Genomic DNA, 21544 nt, shown 5'->3' on the forward strand with positions numbered 1-21544 from the left:
AAAAAAAAAAAAAAAAACGCATCATAGTAAAACCAATACCTTCTGAGCTTCGCATCGAAGCTAAAAGCATTTTTATGTAAAAATTGAAAAATTAATTTAATTGTTTTTCAAAAACTTATTAAATATATTTTTAAGAAATTTGTGAAGCCTACGTTAGCATATTAAGAAATGGATGATTAGGGGGACTATTTCTCCCTAATTTTTTTTCGAAAGTTGACTATAAGTTTAAACTATAAACTATAAGTCAGTCAACAGTTTAAAGTGACTATAAATCTGTATAACTTTTCATTTTTATTTTAAAATACCTTACTAGGAGAAGTCATAGTAACGAGAACTTAACTTTATATTGTTATTTTTTAAATCCAGTTTACTATTTAAATTCAGAATTAAATACTAAAATATTGTAAAAGTTTATTAAACACTGAAAATATACTCGTAAGTTTCTTTGCGTTGTCTGCTGGCGCGATGTTCATTAAAACAAAGACATTAGCGACGAGTTTAGTTACCCAGTAAGAAAAGTTCACAATAAATTTTTACATTTAAATTTGGTTGGTTTTATTATTAAAATAAAATAATATACTATCCACAGATTTGCATCAATGCAATTCTTATGATAGTGATTTTATATTGTCAGATATGATGTATACTTGTCCGAACTCTAAAACATCCCAACTATGCCACGATCTCAATGTGTTACCTTTTTTTTAAATTTGAATTAACTTAAACCAAATAAATAGTATTTTTAAATTTTTGAAAAAAAAAATATATACTTTCAAATACTTTGTTATAAAATAAATAGTTGTGAGGTAAAACAAATTTATCAAACATTAACATTTTGATTTAAGGCTGCTATTTTCAAAATGTATAGTACTTTACGTCGTATCCTCAGAATTACTTTTCACGGCCAATTGTGGTTTTAGAAGATTTGAAATATAATATTTATAAATGTTTATCGTATAACAATATATAGGTAAAATAATTGGACTCTATAGTATATAATTATAATAATGTCATGAAATAGTACAGCTCATATAAACAATACTAAAGCTTACATAAGGGTAAGAAGAGAAGTATTAACGCAATATAACTGTTTTCATCAAATGACCGACTAGTAAGATATAGCTTTATTTCTCTCTTGTTGGCTATTAATCACAAGTTTTTACCGGAGTTTCTCTGTATTCGTTATATTCACCCGCATTTAAATTACCCGAAAACAGTTTTAATTAACAGCTGTATATCTCTAATAGCTCCCCTGGTATTACTTTAATCTGTACCTAATTAGAATTGCGGCAAAAGCTCTCCTACAATCTCTCCCTCGTATATAATAACTACGTAGGAGGTGTGTTTATTGTACACTGTGTTTATAGTGAATATTTTTTTAACGACAGAGATAAAAACAAATAAAATATAAATATATAAATATATCCATAAATATATATTAAAAACTATTCGTTCTGTAAAACATATTTTGTATAATCAAGTTTACATGTTAACATATAATATTAATTAATCATTATATTAGTTGAAAATAATAATTTAAAATTACTATAATATAAAATTATTATATTAGTCTTATATAGTACTAGGCTTCACTTAGTACAACCATAATGTATAAGTATAATAAAATATACAAGCGAAACCGAAAAAATCGTTTTCATAGAGAAAAGTAGCTTAAAAAATTCGGACTTCGCAACCTGGAGTGCCGAGTGTCAAAAAAAAACTTTTAACTCGATCAAAAACTAATTGATTTCAAATAAATTTCTATGGTATTTTTGTAATTTTTCTGAGCAAGTTTGGTAAAAATTTCAGGTTTCAATTAAAAAACGCTGACAGCAATTTAGTGTTTTTCATAACATTTTCAATTAAATGATTATTTATCTTAGAAATTTTTTAAGTTTTGATTAAATGTTTAATTGTATTATTCAGATGTACTTCATTTAAAAAATGATGTTACCTTAGATCAAGCTATTTTTCATTTTTTCATCATATAATACATTAAAGAGGTTATAATCGAAATAATCCACAATGTAACAAAATTATACATTTATTGGCTTTAATGATCGATAACTCATAGAAAAGAGTTTTTGAATAGTTTTTTTCATCTTTCATTAAATTGTTTAATTATTTTTTTAATTTAATGTAAGTTTAAAAAATATAGATTTTTAAAACATTATAAAAAATTGATAATAATATCATTTTATATGATTTACTAAGTTATACGTCCCTCAGTTAAACCCGACCAAAATCTGATATATTAGTTGTAAAGCAATTAAGTTTATAAATAAATAATTTAAAATAACATCTACGTAATGATATCTGTCTGAAATTAAAAATTATGTCGTAAAACGCTATGATGCGTATTTGAAAAAAGTTATATTTGCCAAAAAATGTGTTTACTGATATTACCTGATCGTTCACGAATGATCAAGTTCAATTATTACGTTAACCTCAATTATGAATTCAGATTTCTCAAAACAAAATTCTATACTAAAATTAAGAAATGTTAATTAAAATTATTAAAATATCTTTACACCTTAAATTTAATATTAAAAGACCTATTTTTATTTCATACATTTAATTGAGTTCGTTTGCGGTCTGGTTTTTTAAAAATTAAGGTCTCGATTAAGGTTAGGTTCACACATATGTAAAGATTTTTGGGTTTCCAATCGGTCCTTTTCTGTCTGGTCTCAGCAGTCCCTGGTTGAAATATTAATTATTTTCTCTTTATACCATTTATGTTTAAATATTTTAAATGTATAAACCAAAAATTAGTTTAAATTAGTATGATTATTAACTAATTTTGGACTATTACTAAAACATATGCAAGCTGATTCATATATCATGAACCACTTTTATTAATCAAAAAATAAAAATTAAATTGAGAATATTATTTTGGTTTTTTAGGTAAGTTTTTTTTTCAACATATCAATCATAAAGTACTTTATTAATTTCATATAGTAGATTTGGTTGGGTTTGGTTTGGTTTTTAGGAAGGACGTTAAAAATAAAAGATAAATGGGTGGAATCGGTCAAGTTAGTTTGCAAAATAATTAAAAACCGATGAACAGAACGTATTTATGAAGGCATTAAGATTACAAATAGTCCTCTTTCTTAAATATCGGTTATGATCATTATTAAGAGTAGTTAAAATTTCATTAATTTTAGTTAAATAATTTTTTTTAAACAGATGATTAAAGCATATAAATAGAAATTTTAAATATTAAATATTTATTTCATATAAAAAAAAAAACGAATTAATGTTAACTTTTGTTTTATTTTTACTAAGTAAACAAAAAAATATATGCAGATTACTGTTATAAAAATCAAAAGTATTACAATATAACTTTAAAAATTGATTTAGCATTTTTACATGTTTGAAAATAAAATTTATATACACATTAAATGAGTGATTCATTAACTAGATACATATTTTAAAAAACCTAAGTTTTCATTATTTTAAACAATTCATCTGTGGTTATAAGTAAAAATTGATTAGTACAAAATTTAAACATATTAAAAAACTTTAAGTAAGTAATCTATATTAATAGTACATTTTAAATATTTGACACTGACAGTAAATTAAAAAATATATACATCTCAATAATAAAAGAAGTTCTAATAAACCCAACCAAACCCAACTTAAAATCATAAGCAAAAATAGAGAACAATTTTTGGGATGTTAGGCCCCTTTATGCCCTTCCTCCTTAGACGAATCTATGCTAAAGATCCGATACTGTTGTTAAATGTCTTATTAGTTGATGTTAATAATAATTTTACCATTATAAATCTTTGCTTTGGAAATTTTAATTTGATATTCATATAGAAAAAATGGGAAGGTAATTTTTTATAAATAAACAAAAATATTAAATTTTTAAGTTAAGCATTTTTTAAATTAGAATTCTAATAAAAAAAAAATCCAACTGGTATCAAGAAATTACAAACTTGACAAAATTGTTATTGAAGAACTACTCGAAAAGTTATTTATAACTGTTGTAGTGAGTGATTTTTGTATTCTGATTATAATTATTGTGTCATTATATCATTTGGAAAAGAATATGGATCAATTATTTTTCTCAGTCCATATTTTTTCACCACTGGTAAGGATAAAAAGTAAACTGATGATAATGTAGTTTTTTTAATAATTATAAAAAATACTAACAAACACGTTTAATTTATTTAAAGTACTTAAATTATTAAATTAATCGCGTTTAATATTTTCTGTAAACAATAATTGTTACTAATTCACCATTCAATATAAAAAAGTTTTAATTTTAGTTTCAGCCAAACGTAACAAAAATATAGGTTTAAATCTTAGTCTAAAATAGTTTCACGTAAAAAAAAATACACTGATCAGCATTTTGATATTTATTGATGTTATTATTATTAGGTGATAATTAATATTTTCATAACATATCAAAGAATAATTTTTTTCAAATAATTTCTTAATATAATTATTAAGATCAGGATTAGATTTAAAAGAGTTCCATAAAAAAAATTGTTTAATTTGAGGAATACTATTTTGTTTTATTATTAATTTTAAATAATATTATGATCAATATTTATTATATTAATATTATTAATTAGTTTCAAAATTAATTATTCAACCCTTCTACTATAATTTAAATTTAATATCTTATAAGTATATGAGTATGAAGTCCAAATTTTACATGATTTATTTTGCTTATTACTTGACTTTGCTTATTTTATGGTTAATTTTAATAATATTTATTTGTTATAGGTTAATGAATCACTATGTTTAGATATTGAATATTCTTACATACTCTCTATAAACTATTAAAAAAAATAATTCACGTTAATTTCATTACACATAATGAGCTAATAGTTAAAAACTTAGTCAATTACCAATATCATTGTATATTATAATACTTTGAACAACAACAAAAAAAAAATTATTTTTACATATTGTATATATTTATTTTAAGTTTTATGAAACGTAAGGCCTATATAAAGCTTCACAACTCACTTCTTGATCGTTATGAGATCTTAAATTATTTTGATAATTAAGTTTTAATTGAGCAGGATTATTGTTATTTGTTTGAGTTTGGTTAGCTGCACTGGTTGATAGTATTATATGATCTGTTTCAGTGAGAGTAATCTCATTATTAGATTTCTTACTATGTTCATTTTTTGGACTCTGTAATAATGTATCAAGATTTATAGATTCACAAGCTTGAAGGCTTATATTTCCTCGTTTTTCTAATGTATTTTCATCTCTTGCTGAAATTTTAGCTTCTTGGTGAGCTTTTTTACTTCGTTTCCATTTCATTCGTCGGTTTTGAAACCAAATTTTAACCTTAAGAAATAACATTAGAGAAAATATATAATTAATTTACATAACCTAAAATTTAAAAGTGTCATATTTTCTAACATAACTTTTTTTCATAACTCTAATTGTTTTTTATATGTTTTTTCAATTATATAATAAAAGTAAAATACAGGTTCTCATTTAAAAGAATCAAAGTTTATCTTTATTATCCCTGAAGGTATGAAAAAAAATTATTTAACTATTTATTATTTAAGAGTTTTTTGAAACAACAATATTTTTCTTTACAAAAATTAAAAATTTTCAATAGTTTCCAAGAAAATGAGCGTCTTATCCTTAATTGATCATCTTGTGTATAATTTGTAATGTGCAACAAATAAGACAGTATTTAAAAAAATTTATTGTGAGGTTATATGATTTACAAATTTATTATTATTATAATTTTATTAAAATACTAATAATTTAATGTGTATCAAATTAAAATTATTTTAAAAATTGGTAAAAATATAAAGTATATGATATAAAGAATCTTAATTCTTTATGTTTGCACTCCTGAAATTAAAAAAAAAAAATTATTACTGCCATACTCGACACACATAGCAAATTATTAATTTGAATATCTTTCAAATTTAATTGTATACATCAATAAATACATTCATTAAAAAAGAAGATTAATATTAACATATAAAATAATTTTCCTAGTGTAAACCATTTAATTATACTAAAAATAAAATTATATTGAAATTTTATTATGAGTGATAATAATATACAAGTAAACAAACAATTAAAAAATTGTTTAATATAGTGTTCATATTTTATACATGAAGTGATTCATAATATTAGAATCACTCTATATAAATAATTATTCTGTATACCTGAGTTTCAGTTAACATTAGATTGGTTGCCACTTCAAATCTTTTTGGTCGAGATAGGTATTTATTTTGCTTGAATTGTTTTTCTAATTCTAAAAGTTGTTGACTTGTGAAAGCAGTTCTAGGTCTTCTCGTTTTTCCCAAAAGAGCATGTGGATGTGGTCCTTAAATTTCCATGGTACAATGTTAGTAGTATAAATAAAAATTGCATTAATAAATTGAACAAATACATAAGTATTCAGTATTTTATTTATAGCACAATAGCTATGAATAATTAATAGATCAGAATCTAATTCAATCAATTGTCATATTTACTGTAGTCATTAATGAATTATAAACTGTTAAAACTTTAGATTGGGTAGAGAGGATAAATTTTTTGTTAAATATTTTATTATTAACAATCATTTCATCAAATAATCTTTAAGGATATTATTTTATCAATGTAAGATCAGAGAAACGTTATCAACCAAAAAAGATAAAAATATTTTTTAAATAATTTATTAAACTATTTTTGTTGAATTTTGTTTTTAAACCATATAACTTTAGAGATACTTAAACTAAAAGGTATAACTTCTTACATTATGAATTCTATCGTTGTAACAAACAATTAAAAAAAAACTAAATAATTCAGTTAAAAAAAAATTTAAACATTTTTTGGTTAATACGTTTCTATTTTCTTACACTGGAGATTTTCATTTGCGTATAATGTATGCAAATTTAATTCAATTGAATATTATTTATAAATTATGTAGTACAAGTAAAAATGTATTATTTGTTAGTTTAAATAAAACAAAATTTTTTGTAAAGTGTAATTCGAAAATATTAGTGGATATGAGACATATTTGAAACTAGTGTAGTAAAACCTTAAAAATTGTATTATAATCATGTCATTTTACTTAACATTAACAGTATTAGTGAAAACTTATGAATCATTGAATAATACAAACAAATGAGTAGGAAATTAATTATTATATGAGGAAATCAAAATTCACATAAAGAAGATTAGTTTTTAGATCACGAATGTAATAATGGTGAACGACACGTGGTCATGCCATTTGACCGACATTCATAAGGCAGAAAATATGAAGAGTAGGCAGTAAACTTAAAAAAATTAAAACATTTTTTTTTTAATTATTAAAAAAATAAATCATGTTAAATATAAAATATAAAATAGCATAAACATATTTTTAATTTTCATTCATTTAAATAATTTAAGTAAATTTTGTCATAAAATATTTAAAAATTCTAAAAATCCTTAAAGAATACGGTTAATTATGGTAATAGGTATAATTACTGCAATATATATTGTCAAATAATAATAAAAATTCTGAAAAATCAGAATTATATTATTTTAATAACGAAAATGTATTCTAGTTAACAAATCTTTATCTATTTTCTTTATTTTTATTAGATGTATAAACATTACGTCAATAAAACATTTTAAATATAAAACCAAAAATATTTCTAAAAACAATATTTTTGATTGTTATCAAATTTTATATATTTAATCAGTGATAAAAATAGTCATAACTCATACTTTACCCTCAGTCTATATTTTTAAATGGTAATAACTTTCGAAATACTTGTTTAAAAGTTATTATCAAATAGTAATTTTCATAATAGTTTATTTTATAAAATTTAAACAAGTCCAATATATTGTACATTAAAAATAAAGTTATTACTCTTAAAATGGCATAAAAAAATGAACCTAAACATTTTTAATGTTTGTTAAGTTCTAAACTATATGTTACAAAAAGTATAAAAAAATTTTCTCAATAATACTTTTAGTTTTCGAGTAATTAAGTTATCATAGGTGCAACAAAAAGGAGCTTAGCCTTTCAAATAACGAATTAGCTCTCTAAAAAATTAAAATTTCTATATGCTGTCATATACATATGTATAATGTTTTTTAGGATAGGAAGGTAATACAATTAGCGCCCTTAAAAATATTATTCTAAAGGGCGTTAACAGGTTTCACCAAAAACAAATTATAAATATAACATTTTTTTTTAGTTTTTTATATTATTTATAATATAAAAGTTTCCATAATTTTAATGAATAAAAATCAAACTGTCGTAATATGCCCAATGTTTTGCATTACGCATCTTACGTGTATCAATGAAAAATTTGTAATTTGTATTTTATATTACTTGTATAGAATAATCTGAGTAAAGAGCAATTAAGCAATAAATTGATTTAACATATAAATCATTTAATTTAATTATAACAACTAAGTTTTGCTTGGTTATATACTTCGGGCTCGGTGTCAGAGAGGAGGCTAAGACCATGGCCACTGCAAGGATACCTCAGCATAAATACCTCTATAAAGAGACACTTTAATCATTTATTTTTATATCTACTTGTCTTTATTGTTCTAAGCTCTCGAACTCCGATAGAACCTTGATGTTAGCCAATTGATCGCACCCCTAATTCCCCAGCTTGGTTAATTACCCCACATATCGCCTATTCAGTTTATTACAGAGTGGTTTACGATCTTATTGAATCGAAATAAAATTTATTTTAATAATAAAATAAAAAATATACTAAGCGTTTTACTAATAGAAACACATATATGTAATTTGTAGTACGAATTTATTATAAAACATAAGTATTGGATTAAGATACAAGTACTGAAAGAATACATAATGTATTATTTTCCCCTTTTAAAATGTCTTAAGTAGTGCATGTCATGCTGCGTATGAATGTGTCATATTGTATACCACAATATTAACGAGCGTGTGTTTGTATATTCAGTAAAAATTAGCAACGGGGTTAGTGAGCATAAGCGTGGCTTAACAACAACACGATAGTTGTGAACCACATGCTTCAAGTAAACACAAGATCGCGCTAAATGACGGTGAGTTGTAAACCCTAGAGGGTAGTGGATGTGTGATTCCGTTAATGATAGGGAGGGTTTTTCTAATCGCACCCTTTATGATATGTGTTTATCCGTGAATTAAATTATCATAACAATAGCAATTGCATCGAACAATGGTAAAACGTTTAGTCAATGTTGTCATTATCTATTAGTCCTCCACCACCATTAACGAAGGATGTTTATAGTCCTGATCATTGAACATACTTTGTTTTTCTATAATAAATCTAATGTTATTGATTTGGTAAAGTCTAGCATTTAGTGATATATATACAGAGTGATTTTTTTATCATAACCCACTCAATTACTTACAGAATAATAATAATTTAAAAAATTTTTTTTATTACTATCTTTACTTTAGTTACACATTATTCTTGAATTATTAACTATGTAATACTTTTTAAGTTCATCCCTTATTCCTGGTAAGGGTGTCAACTTTGTTTTTTTAAATGGTAACACATATTTTTAATTTAATAAAATGTTTGAGTTTTTAATTCAATAGTAAATGGCATTTGAATTTTTAATGAAACTTAATTTGTTTATTAGATATAAACATTTAAAGTTTCAAATTTTTGAGTTAATATATAGGTATAATACACAAAGGATTACAAATACCTGTATTTGTATACAAATACAGGTAGCTAATTGATTTTTTATGACATCGATATTAGTAGGTACACAGCATTGTTATTATCAATGATAGTAAGGTATATTGTTGTGAGTTTATAAATACACTAATTGACAATACAAAAAGTATATCTATTGATAGTCATAATTGATAATAAACAATCCGTGACTGCGATAGCAATATCATAAAAAACCAATTAGCTACCTGTATTTGTAATCCCTTGTGTATTATACCTATACATTAACTCAAGAATTTGAAACTTTAATATTTTTAAAGCCACGAAAGCAACACATTTTTTCTATAATTTACAATGTTGTTCATGTTATTTATTAGCAGTTCATATATTTCTCTGTCACCATTGCGATATTTCAATGTGATTTTCTACAATTTGAGTTTTCTAATATTAACCACTTGATTTCTTATAAAATAATAATTATATTAAGAAAAATCTTTTTGGTATTTTTTTATTTTATATTCTTGATTTATCAACTAAATTTAAGTGATAAATAAAAAAAATACTTAGTACTTGATAAATCTAGAAGTATATAAAATAAAAAATACAAAATAGAATTTTCTTAATTATAATTTTATAAGATATCAAGTGGTTAATATTAGAGAATTCAAATTGTAGAAAATCGCATTGAAGGTTGCGTAGGAGCTTCTATGATTTTAAAAATATCTTAAATAAATATAAACTAGCTATTATAACAATAACTGTTCCTGTATCTAGTGCAAAGGGTGAACTTTATCATACTTTAGACGTTTGAAAAACAATATGAAAAATTAAATGACTATTCATCGTTTAGTAAATTAGTCTTCTATAAGTACAGAAAAAAACATTGTATTTACATGTTTTTGTTCAAAAATTTTCTCAAAAACATAAAAATATTATTCTATTAATTTTATTTTATTAGATTTTATGTATTCATTTTTGCATTATTAAAAATATTAATAATTTTTTTGTTTTACTTGTAAAAAAATATATTATTTCATATTAATGTGTATATGTTAATAAAAGTCAAAGAAAAAACTTATAGATGCTACGGAGTAAGTGTAATTAACCGTTGACGATGATAAGACGGAATACTCGATTGTCAGCCGAAGTAACAGAAATTATAGACTGGAACAACATATTGAGTTATAAGAATATACATTTTGAAAAGTATTACAATTTAAATATCTGGGATTGGTTATTACTCAAGATATTGAACTTAAGACAGACGTGTCGTTTAGAATACAACTAGCTAATAAGGGATACTACGGATTAAAATAAGTACTAAATTTAGGAATTTTTCTAAAAATTAAAAAATAAGAATGTATATGACATTATTACGACCTATTATCCTGTACGGTCATGAGAGGTTGGTATTGAAAAAAACTAAAGAACAGAGACTAGGGGTATTTGCGAGGAAAGTTTTAAGAAAAATATATGAACCGATCTTTAACAGAGAAACAAACAAATGGAGAAAATTGCATAATTATGAATTCTCAACATTATTTCGGAGACTTTAAATAGTTAAAGAGATAAAAAAAATAAAGACTCATGTGGGAAGGGGCAGTGTCTGGCGTAAGCAAGGATCATTAGTTAGGCAGGTAATAGAAGAAGAGTCTTAATAGAATTTAAACATTAATTATCTCTTCTAATGAAATATATTTTTTTTTGTCACATTTATAACAAAATTAATTATAGTATAAAAACATATTTTAGATTTAATGCGAAACTAAGTAGGTATTAATTTCATCATGATGTGTTTTTTTTTGTATCTGTCCATATGAATACTCAGTTCTCGCTAAGTTAAACTTTAATGATTTATTGTCAAACGAACCCGACTTTAATGTAGTCGAATCTATCAGTTTTAAGAGTATAAAAAACCTCAAATTTAGAAAATTATATCAAAGTTACATTACCGTAAAAAATGACATTTTCAATTTCTACATTTTGAAACTGCTATATATTTTTTTTAAATATACTTTAATTAAAAAGTATCTCCAATACGTAATAACTATAGTTAATAAAAACCGATATTTGTATTTGTAGACACATTCCTGCACTGCCTATATGTCAGTATCAAAAAATAGTAAACGTAAAATTGTATATTATTTGCTAATTCATAATTAAAAATTATCATAATATTAATAAATATTTTCAGCTACTCTACTTTTAATTTGAAATTTAATCATTTTTGGTCATTACTAGAATAATTAAATTATGTTTTGTAAGTTATTAAATGTTTAGGGTCTAATTTATAATTTGATCTTGTAATGGTTTTTTTTGTACGTTTGTGAATAATACGTGCAGAAAATAATGGCATAATTGATAGACGCTCTTGGGGTTGTAATTTAGGACGTTTGTTCAATGTTTACAGAGAACAAATTGTCCACATCTGTTGAAGTTTTCCTCCTGCGTTTAAACGTATTATAAAAAAGGGACAGCGCTCAGAGAAGAACAAATAAAACTGGTCACTGCGCAGCACTCTGTCATGCCAAAAGCCATTTAAAGAGATCGAGGTGAGGGGAAGAACGAATCCTGACTGCTGGATTGCCTACTTAATTTAATCACTTAGCTTTTTCATGAGCCATTACAATTCCGAAGGAGGGATGATTCTAAGGATAAAGAGTTCAAAAATAACTGATTTAATTGGACTCTTTATACTAGTTTAATGTATTGTAATTTATGTTTTAATCATAATTGATTGAAAAAGGTATTACAAAATATATAATTTTAAGTACCAACAATATAAAATATAATTCGTTTTGAATAAGTTGGGCTTATACAATATTAAGTCAAAATTATTTTTTTGAATATTCATTTAAATAAATTTACTTTCTACATTTTTCTATTGAAATTATTTGATGAACGCATGTTCAATATTTTAAAAAAATATCTTGACCCTACTAAACGGTGTTGTGTCAAACCTTATCTATTTAAAACAAATTATATTTAAATAGAAATAGAAACATATTTTTTTAATTATAAATATAATTAAATTTTAATTTAAACGAATTTTTTTTCCATAAACTCATCTCAATAGAGGTTTATGTACTTAGTGCAACCATACATTATTTAATATAATAAGAATTATTAAGGTTATATTAATTTAAAATTACAACTACTTATCTCAAAAAGCCACAAAAATATATTAATAAATCGCATATACGTATTTTTATTTAGTTTTCATTGTTTAATGTCTATTTTGATGATTGTTGTTTTAAATAAAATAATTTTAATACATTTTTTTATTTTTGTTTAAAAATTATGAACTTATTAACTAATTAATTAATGGTTAAAAAAAGAATATGTTTATCCTTTAAAACGAACATAACTATAAAGTTATAAATTAGTGATTTTAAATCTTTTGAATCTCACTTAAAAATCACTTTATTCAATAGTTATTAATAAATCTGCTTTTTAACTCAACAATTNTTGATGTTGATTTTGCAATTATCCATCAATTTTTTAAAATTAAACACTATCTACAGATTTGCATCGAAGCGTTTCTTATGATAGTGATATTAATCACTTTCAGATTAAATCTATACTGGACCTAACTATGTAATGTCTCCAATATGCCGCGACCCCACTGTGCTACCGTTTTTTATAATGTGACCTTTGTTTAAGTATTTTTTATATGGCTTATAGGATTTATAGGTTTTCTATGAAAATCCTATAAATCGAAAAATCACCTGCTAGAATGTTTAAATATTGTCTATTGGATGTGTGCATCTAACCTCTCTTTTCAGGACAGCCCCGCGCAAGATCCTCCCATATGTTTTCACCATGTTCATTTTTTTTTTAAATCCTGATAATTTAGATCTTGAGGTTGGTATAAAAAATATGATTTTAACGTAGTCCAAAATTATAAAATTTACAAGAAAACAAATTTATATAAAATTTTAATACTAATCTTTCTATTTTTAATATTATAGTACACAAAAAAACCTGTAATTTGTTTTAACTTTAAATAGTGTAAATGATCCATTGCTATTCAAAAAGACTTCAAATATACTAATTTTTCCAAAAATTATATATGAATTGTAGTTTTCAAAAAGTTATTTTAATATAAATTACAGCATTGACAGATATAAGAAATTTGTAATTTTTTTAAATATTTCTCTCTTTTGCCGGGGCTGAAGGAAGTTTTTCAAAAATATGGCACTTATATCTTTAACTTGATATGTGTTGTGATCTTATGAAGTATTGTTGAGAAAAATCTATCCAGTAAGAGCGGGGTGATGCCGTATATGGACACAGGAAATAAACACGTCAAAGTAAAACCAATAGCTTTTTAGTTACAAAAAAATAAAAAATATGCTTTTAACGTAGTTTAGAATAAAAAATTAAAAAGGAAATTACAAACAAATGATTATTAAATCAAAAGTTATACAATTTGTCAAATCTGCTCCACCATGTATAAATATATATTCAAACATGAATAAAGTAATAAATTATTCTAAAAACATTTCCTTTGTAACTTAGTTGTTTCATGGTCGTATTCAAACAATATAAAAGATGAAACTAGAAAATATTTGTAATTCAAATCAGCATAAGCACATAAAATCTTGTTTTCTCACTACTCGTATTTCAATTTTTATTGTGGAAATGATACAAAATCTTTAAAGGAAGATTTAAAAGTGTTTCATAAAGCTATTGATTTTCAATTAAAAAATTTTTATTCAATTTCAATTTGAATAGNATTTATTATTATTATTAAAATATTTAACAGATATTACATTAAATATAAACATTTATTTTTATTAAATAAATTATTATTTTTGTTAATTTAATATAAATATTTGTAAGTACAGACGGGATTTAGCGAGATATGAGGCACTGTTTTAGTTAAGTATTTATTGATTTTCAGTGAATAAAATTATTTACATCGAAGCCTGTAGATACACTGGTGTAAAGTTTTTATAGATTACGATTTTTAACTTCAGTGACCGATTAAACAAAGAAATCATTCCGTTGGAATGTATGATTTTTGGTTTAAGTGTCGTACTGATAGAAATTAATACTTCAGATTTAAGATATTTTGCCTTACTGTTTAGTAAGATTTGTCTAGTAGGTTTTAAGCACTTTAGTCCATAGACACAAAAAAATACTGCAAAGTAAAATTAATACCTTTCGGCTATATATCAAAACTATTATAAGCACTTTATTAAAAAAATGAATTTCTATTTATCCCATTAATTTTTATTTATTCTAATTCACTAAATCTAAAAATAAAAAATTTCATACATAGAAATTATTTAACTTTTTGACTATTTATATAAATAAAACATTAAAATAAAATAATTTAGAGTTTGTTTTCTAACTGTCATGTACCTATATCATTATCTACACAAGTATTAAATAAATGGAAATACCAATATAAATGTCTTTAAATCGTAATAGTATATTTAATTTATTCAGGAAAGCATTATAATGTCACCCTAAAACTTAAAATGTTTTCAACTATCTTATGTAAATAAAGACAATTAGTTTAAATCATATGCTAAAAGTTTTCATTCGAAATATACATAGTCATTATCATTTCTAATTAAAGATGGAACAAAAGCTAATAAAAGGGTTTCATGCTCATTAAAAATTTAAAACTGATTCTGAGTAGATATTTTAGTGCATAATGGGCGTTAATTTTAGTCATCTTCATCTTAATAAAATCATAATTGATTAAAATATTAAAAACAATAGCAATATTTTTTAATTTTTTCGATTTGTACGTAATTGATAGTAATCTAAGTTTTATTATATTATAATAACTATAAATATAACTCTAATGATAATTATTAATACTTTGAAATAGTCTATTCTTGAAAAAAATCAGTTAATCCAATTTTTTTTTTTTTACTCAAGAAACAAAAAAAAAAACTACGACATCCTAAAAGATATACTTACATTTTATATCAATTAATCAAGCTTAATATTGCGGTGTAATATTTCATTTTCACGAAAATAATAAACCAAGAACAGTCGAAATAAGGCATAGTGAATATCAAACATAGTTAGAACAGTTTTAGGTTGATATCGACAATAATTAACATGATTATTATAAAATACTTCGGAACGAAAACTTAACGTCATTATATTCCGCAAAAATTCTAAATTGATCAAGTTCTAAAAAAATATTATTGTAAATTTTGAGAGTTGTCAAAATGTACAAATATTAGGTATAAATTATTTTTCTGAGACATACTATTCTTTTATGGCATTCTAACAATAAGCATAACTTAAAAACATTGAGGTATTGATGTCATTGAAAAGAATGAATATTATATTGAAGCCTATATTAAACAATTTTGTTTTTTGTACTAATGACTTGTATTACGAAAGTTTGGTAATTTTGACTAGTGATTTTTTTTAAATTACTGAATATAAGTTGAAATAAAATTCAATTAGTAGTGAAATGAACCATTTTGACACACTGATACACCTCTTAATTGGTTATCGCTTCTTTTCTAAAGAAGAGATTCATAATTTATAAACTTAATAATCTGTGTCTCGTATAAAGTAAATTATGACAAAGTTCAAGTTAAATTCAATTTTAACGTGAAATTATAGAGTTTCAAAACAAGTTTTATAATTATATCTACTTAGACCTCCTCTATTCTTAAATTACATTTTTAACTCTCACGAAGACAATATTTCTATTCGTGAATATTTTCAATAATTTAGATAAAGATAAATAAATTTGAATATATTAAAATGATTTATTGGTTACTGTGATATAATATTACGAATAAATTGTTTCAGTTTTTAATGAAAAGAGTGTTGAATTAATTCAAACTTTATGGTCTGCAATCTTTAAACAGTACCATTTTAGACTTTACAAAACGTATATTATACTTTTCTCGACATGAACACTATTGGAATGTGAAGATACAAATGGTCAAAGGGAGGAGAGCATAATTATTACCATAGCAACCCCGTCGTAGTACAATCATGGCGGTGGTAGCATTATACGACAAAAACAATATAACTTTATTTAAAAACAAATATTAAAGTTGTCTTTTAGTATTTAGACTACCAATTTTTTTTAGTGTTAACTATACAGTTATTTATTATAGAATTATAAAACATATTTCATAAATTTAAAATATAATGCAACAATATTTCAAAATAAATTATTTTATTTCTCTTTTTACTAAAATTGTATTAATAAAAATAATATTAGCTAACCTACCATAATTAAAAAAAAAATTATCATACTATCAACATATTGTTATTTATAAGCTTTTTTTTTCTTAGTAATATCCTACATGTATTATATTTAAATTATAGATAAACTTATTGTGGTTAGGTTGGGTAAAACATCATCACAAAATATTGTTTTTTAAAGTTTCATATAAAAATTACATAAAAATTAGTTTGATAAATAAATTTTTATAACCAAGTCTGAGAATTATAATAGTTATAAATTTTGATAAATTATTCAGAACACAGCTTATGTGCGAGTACAAATTTTTATTAATTGACTTAGTAATGTTGATAGTGAGCTTATAATTTTGAAATAATTAGGAGTTTTACGTTCCCAAGAACGAAAAATATTTCTATGTTACTATATAATCCTATGACAAAGTTGCACAAATACGAGACCCTTAAAATTGGCTCAAACAAAATTTATCAATTAATTAATTCCTAGCCCTATTTTATAATTATTGAATTTACTAAGTACTAATTTATACATTTAAAATAATTAATATTAATTTTTAATGAAATTTTTTACTAGTATAATGAATTTAAAATGTCTTTGCCGGTCACATAAACAATATTTTCCAGACAAAGTATTTTTAATTTTGTATTCTGTATGATAAATACCAATTTAATCTAATGATAGTAGGGTATTTTATTTTAAGATCCTTTAAAAGATATATTAAGATTTTTATCCTTAATATCAAGTGTACAGTATATAATGCGGTACCACACCTTATTATGAATTTTATTATATTTTTATATTAATAACAATTTAAGAGCGTGACTAAGTATATAATGTATTAAGTATAATTTTGTTGATGTTTTTTACAAATTGTTTTAAACTATATATCTTATGGATTATTAATTTTTTGTACTATGTAATGTCTCAAATAGTGAATATTGACGTAATAACTAAGTTGCCAACCAAACATAATTTAACCTACCTTATAAATACTTTTTTAAATTCGTATAAAATCTAAAATGTTAATAATGAATCTAAATCATCCAATCAACTTATACAGTTTTCAATACTCCAAGATTTTTGAGAGATGTACATTTATTCTAAATTCTAAAATTTTAATGTAAAAATTAATTTTTCAAATATAAGTATTTAATATTTTTGTAATTTATAACATATTTTGAAATACTTTGCATAAAAAAAAAAATTTTTACAATATAAATAATGAGTGTTTAAATTTATGTACATCATCTTTATTTTACTTGTGCTGAGTAATGTATTTTATTTAATAAATAAAATATAAAATTATATATATTATAAATAATATAAACCAAAATTTGTATTATTAATATAATTAATTATTGTTTATAATTCATTATTTATTAAGCAAGATACTAACATAAAATTTGTGTGAACTAAATATAATTCATGGTATGAAAATCAAAAGGTTCCATCTGTTAAGAACATTATGTACAAACCATTTGGTTTTAATACCATGAAATACTAAAAAAGTAAGTTTTAATGCTAAAAGTAATACACAACAGGGGTTTTATGCAAAAAAATTCATCAAAACTAACTATTTTTATTAGATATACATATACTATATTTTTTAATTTAATTATTAATTTTTATTTATTTACATTCATCAGATTTCCCGAAAAATGTTTAAATACGCAACTGACACAATACAATCTTATGGAACATTGAAATTTAGAAGTCTTATCTTATGTAGGGTTTGGTTGGATTGGAGTTGTAGTATTCTAAAGAAATATTTTCTCTACAGCCCAACGTTAATAAATCGTAACTAATTTACACTTGTATAATAGGTTTTCATAATTTTTCTGAAAAATATATCTATATAAATATCTACAAAATCTACAGATTTGCTTGAATCATTTTTATTTATTCGCAATAACTAATCATTTCAATTTTGATTTAAATAGAATTTATACAAAAACTAGTAAGTTTTCTATTGTTTTCATTGTTTGTAAAATTTACCTGCTGTTTCTTACTTATAGCATACCTTGTATAGTTAAATATTTTCTTCATATTTTTTGCTGAAGCCACGTGGCTTATTGAATACCAATTTTATGATAGTCAATTATAAATATAGAAGACAAGTCATTGGAAATTTTTTTTTTTTAACTTGTAGTATATTGTATAACTTTTTTTAATATATGTTTAAAGAAAATAGGATTTTCGGAACACTTAAAGTTATAAAAGTTTTACTTTTTATACTCATTTTTGAACCCCCAACCCCATTATGGGAAAATTGTAAGATTTATAATAAAGTATGTCGATTGAAATGGTCATGCATTAAGTACTTATATTATATTGATATTACAATTTTTATTTATAGAACTCGTATTTTTTTAGTGGCTATAGTTATATATTTATGTTTAATTGGAAAATGAGTGTAATATTTTTATATAATACATGTGCTACAACACGAAACTCTGTATTGATTTTTCAAAAACAATTTTATCTTGCACTAGTATGCAAAAGTAATTTTTTTGTGTATCAATAAAATAAAGCATATAAAGTTTCTTTTAAATAAACTGCGGTTTATATTTCTTATTTACTTTCAATGTTGACGATATCACCGTTTCACACGTGTAAATAAATAAAATCGTAATGCATTGTTTAAACAACAGTTTTTGAAAATCATAAAAGTTCAGTCATACGCATCACGCATATCAGCTGTGCCACTATTTTAAGATGTAAAATAAATTTTGAATATTTTATGTTTATTATTTTGGTAAATTTTCTGTACAATATTGTTTGCAAATATATATATATATATTGTGTATACTTTAGGTTAACAAACAATACACTTTTTAATAGGTTCACAATGAAAGATAGGCATCAGCTCATAAAAATATCGGATATATACTTTTAAATTTATTGTTTTTTCAAATACAAAATACATAATTGAATTTATCAGTGTAATAAATTTCAATATTTATCACATAAAATTTGTCTGCATTGCATTACTTATTTTATCAAATTTTGGTTGGATTTAGTTTTTATTACATAAAACTTACTTATACTTATAAAACTTTATTACATAAAAGCTTCAATAAAAATCACTTTTTTTGTTGTTTTTGGTTTTAAAGAATAATTATGTTAATTAAAAGGGGTTTTTAACAATATAAAGTAATGATAGGATGTAAATTGTGTATAATGCTATTTTTATCACTAGTATTTTCCGGCCGTACTCTTTCTCCCGCCTAGGTATAAAAATGAGAATAATTCTCAAAATACTAGTTAAAAGTTGTTATCGACAAGTCATTTTTTTTAATTAGATCATTTTCTGTTTTATAAGTTAATTAAATAATACATGTTTCCTTTAAAAAATATAGTTGACATCCCTATAAGTTACAAATGATACTTTTAAAAAGTAATTTATAGCTCATAAATCAAGAAATATATGTAACTAAAAAATTGTTTTTTTTCAATATGTATTTATATTGCGAGTATTTGAGTAATTTATAATAAAACGATCACTTATACGTATAGTCAAAGTTGACAAGTACCTACAGCGGAATATTTTGAGGGATGGCATTTTTTTGTATTGATTATAATAATTACGTATTGGATATACTTTTTAATAACAAAGCAAAAACTTTTATAATAAAATAACTTTTACCTGATAATTCATGAAGTCTAGGTCCTGCATAAAACATTCCTGCTCTGGCAAACCACTCGAGCTGCATTTGTTGTAAATGGCCAGCAGATACATTTGAACGATTTACAGGGGCCGTAGTAGTACCTGTAGTTGACTTTAAGGAGTTAGTTATGCTTGTTGCCGAGTCAATCATACGAGTTAATGGTTGAAAAGCAGACGTTCCGTTAGCGAATCCAAAAGAACTACCATTACTGTTTCTTTGGTTTCGAATTCCAGTGTCTAATGTAGAAATTATTGAAAAATTATTTGATAAGTAGTTCTGTTGGTTACGCGGAAATGATGACCTGATAATAGAAGTCTGACTATTGTTTTCGTCACCACTATGTTTATCATCATAACCATCACATTGTTGTCCTGGTATAGGCGAAACACTCCGACTAGAACAAGGCGTAGACGAGCAATCAGATGAAGTTGCCAATGAAGTTTTATGAGAGTCATTGTCTGTATGTCCTAATAAAGCCTCTATACAAAATGACGTTCTGTTAACTTTGGAAGGAATTTGAGCTTGTAGTGACGGTGAAGGCGAATGGTTTATTATTTTCTGTTTTAAGTCCAAAGGACTTGATGAGTATATTATTCTTGTACACAAGTTGTTTTCTGACAACTCTGGATTCGACATTGCAAAATTTCAATTTTTTTTTTTTTTGTTATAAAAAACTAAAAATTGCGATTGAATAAATGATATGTACTAAAAGATGTATTTTTTGCCATGCATTTGGTTGATTGCTGCGCGATAGCAGTTGGTCAAATGCTCAATAAACGAATGTAGAAACTATTCAGCTACTTAACGAAGTGATGATGGCCGTAGAATACGGTCGGTGACCGTGCGCAAGGAATGAGAAAAGGGTGAATTTAACGGAACAACCTTATTGGATGCTAGTTTTTGTTGAAGACCACGCCTCCGTGACTCTCTTATTCTTTACATAAAGTGGTGGTAAACGCAATCATGTGAATAACAGGCGTTGAGGGTTGAAATTTACGGGCTTTTAACAACTTGTTAGTATCTTATGCACTGGTCGTTTTATTTGGCTTATTCATTTCCGTTGT

The 21544-nt window shown here is 23.8% G+C and overlaps 1 protein-coding gene across 1 annotated transcript; it reads right to left on the minus strand.

The window, feature by feature from the left end:
- Window positions 1-4503: 4503 nt before the first annotated feature.
- On the minus strand, window positions 4504-21263 carry LOC126899308 (homeobox protein MOX-2). The gene is made up of 3 exons (XM_050674087.1): window positions 20459-21263; window positions 6159-6319; window positions 4504-5313 (listed from the first exon to the last, which is right to left on the minus strand). The coding sequence occupies exons 1-3, from the start codon at window positions 21114-21116 to the stop codon at window positions 4945-4947; spliced, it is 1188 nt and encodes a 395-aa protein (XP_050530044.1). The 5' UTR covers window positions 21117-21263; the 3' UTR covers window positions 4504-4944.
- Between the last annotated feature and the right edge of the window lie 281 nt (window positions 21264-21544).

Source organism: Daktulosphaira vitifoliae, unplaced genomic scaffold (genome assembly GCF_025091365.1).
Source record: "Daktulosphaira vitifoliae isolate Bord-2020 unplaced genomic scaffold, ASM2509136v1 Scaffold_2, whole genome shotgun sequence".
Taxonomy (NCBI): domain Eukaryota; kingdom Metazoa; phylum Arthropoda; class Insecta; order Hemiptera; family Phylloxeridae; genus Daktulosphaira; species Daktulosphaira vitifoliae.

Excerpts from the sequence above, each read along its gene's own strand:
- LOC126899308 (XM_050674087.1), bottom strand. The coding sequence starts at position 21,116 with ATGTCGAATCCAGAGTTGTCAGAAAACAACTTGTGTACAAGAATAATA. Across the intron at positions 6,320-20,458 it reads TAGACTTCATGAATTATCAG|GACCACATCCACATGCTCTT; the intron begins GTAAAAGTTATT and ends TGGAAATTTAAG. Across the intron at positions 5,314-6,158 it reads TAATGTTAACTGAAACTCAG|GTTAAAATTTGGTTTCAAAA; the intron begins GTATACAGAATA and ends TTATTTCTTAAG.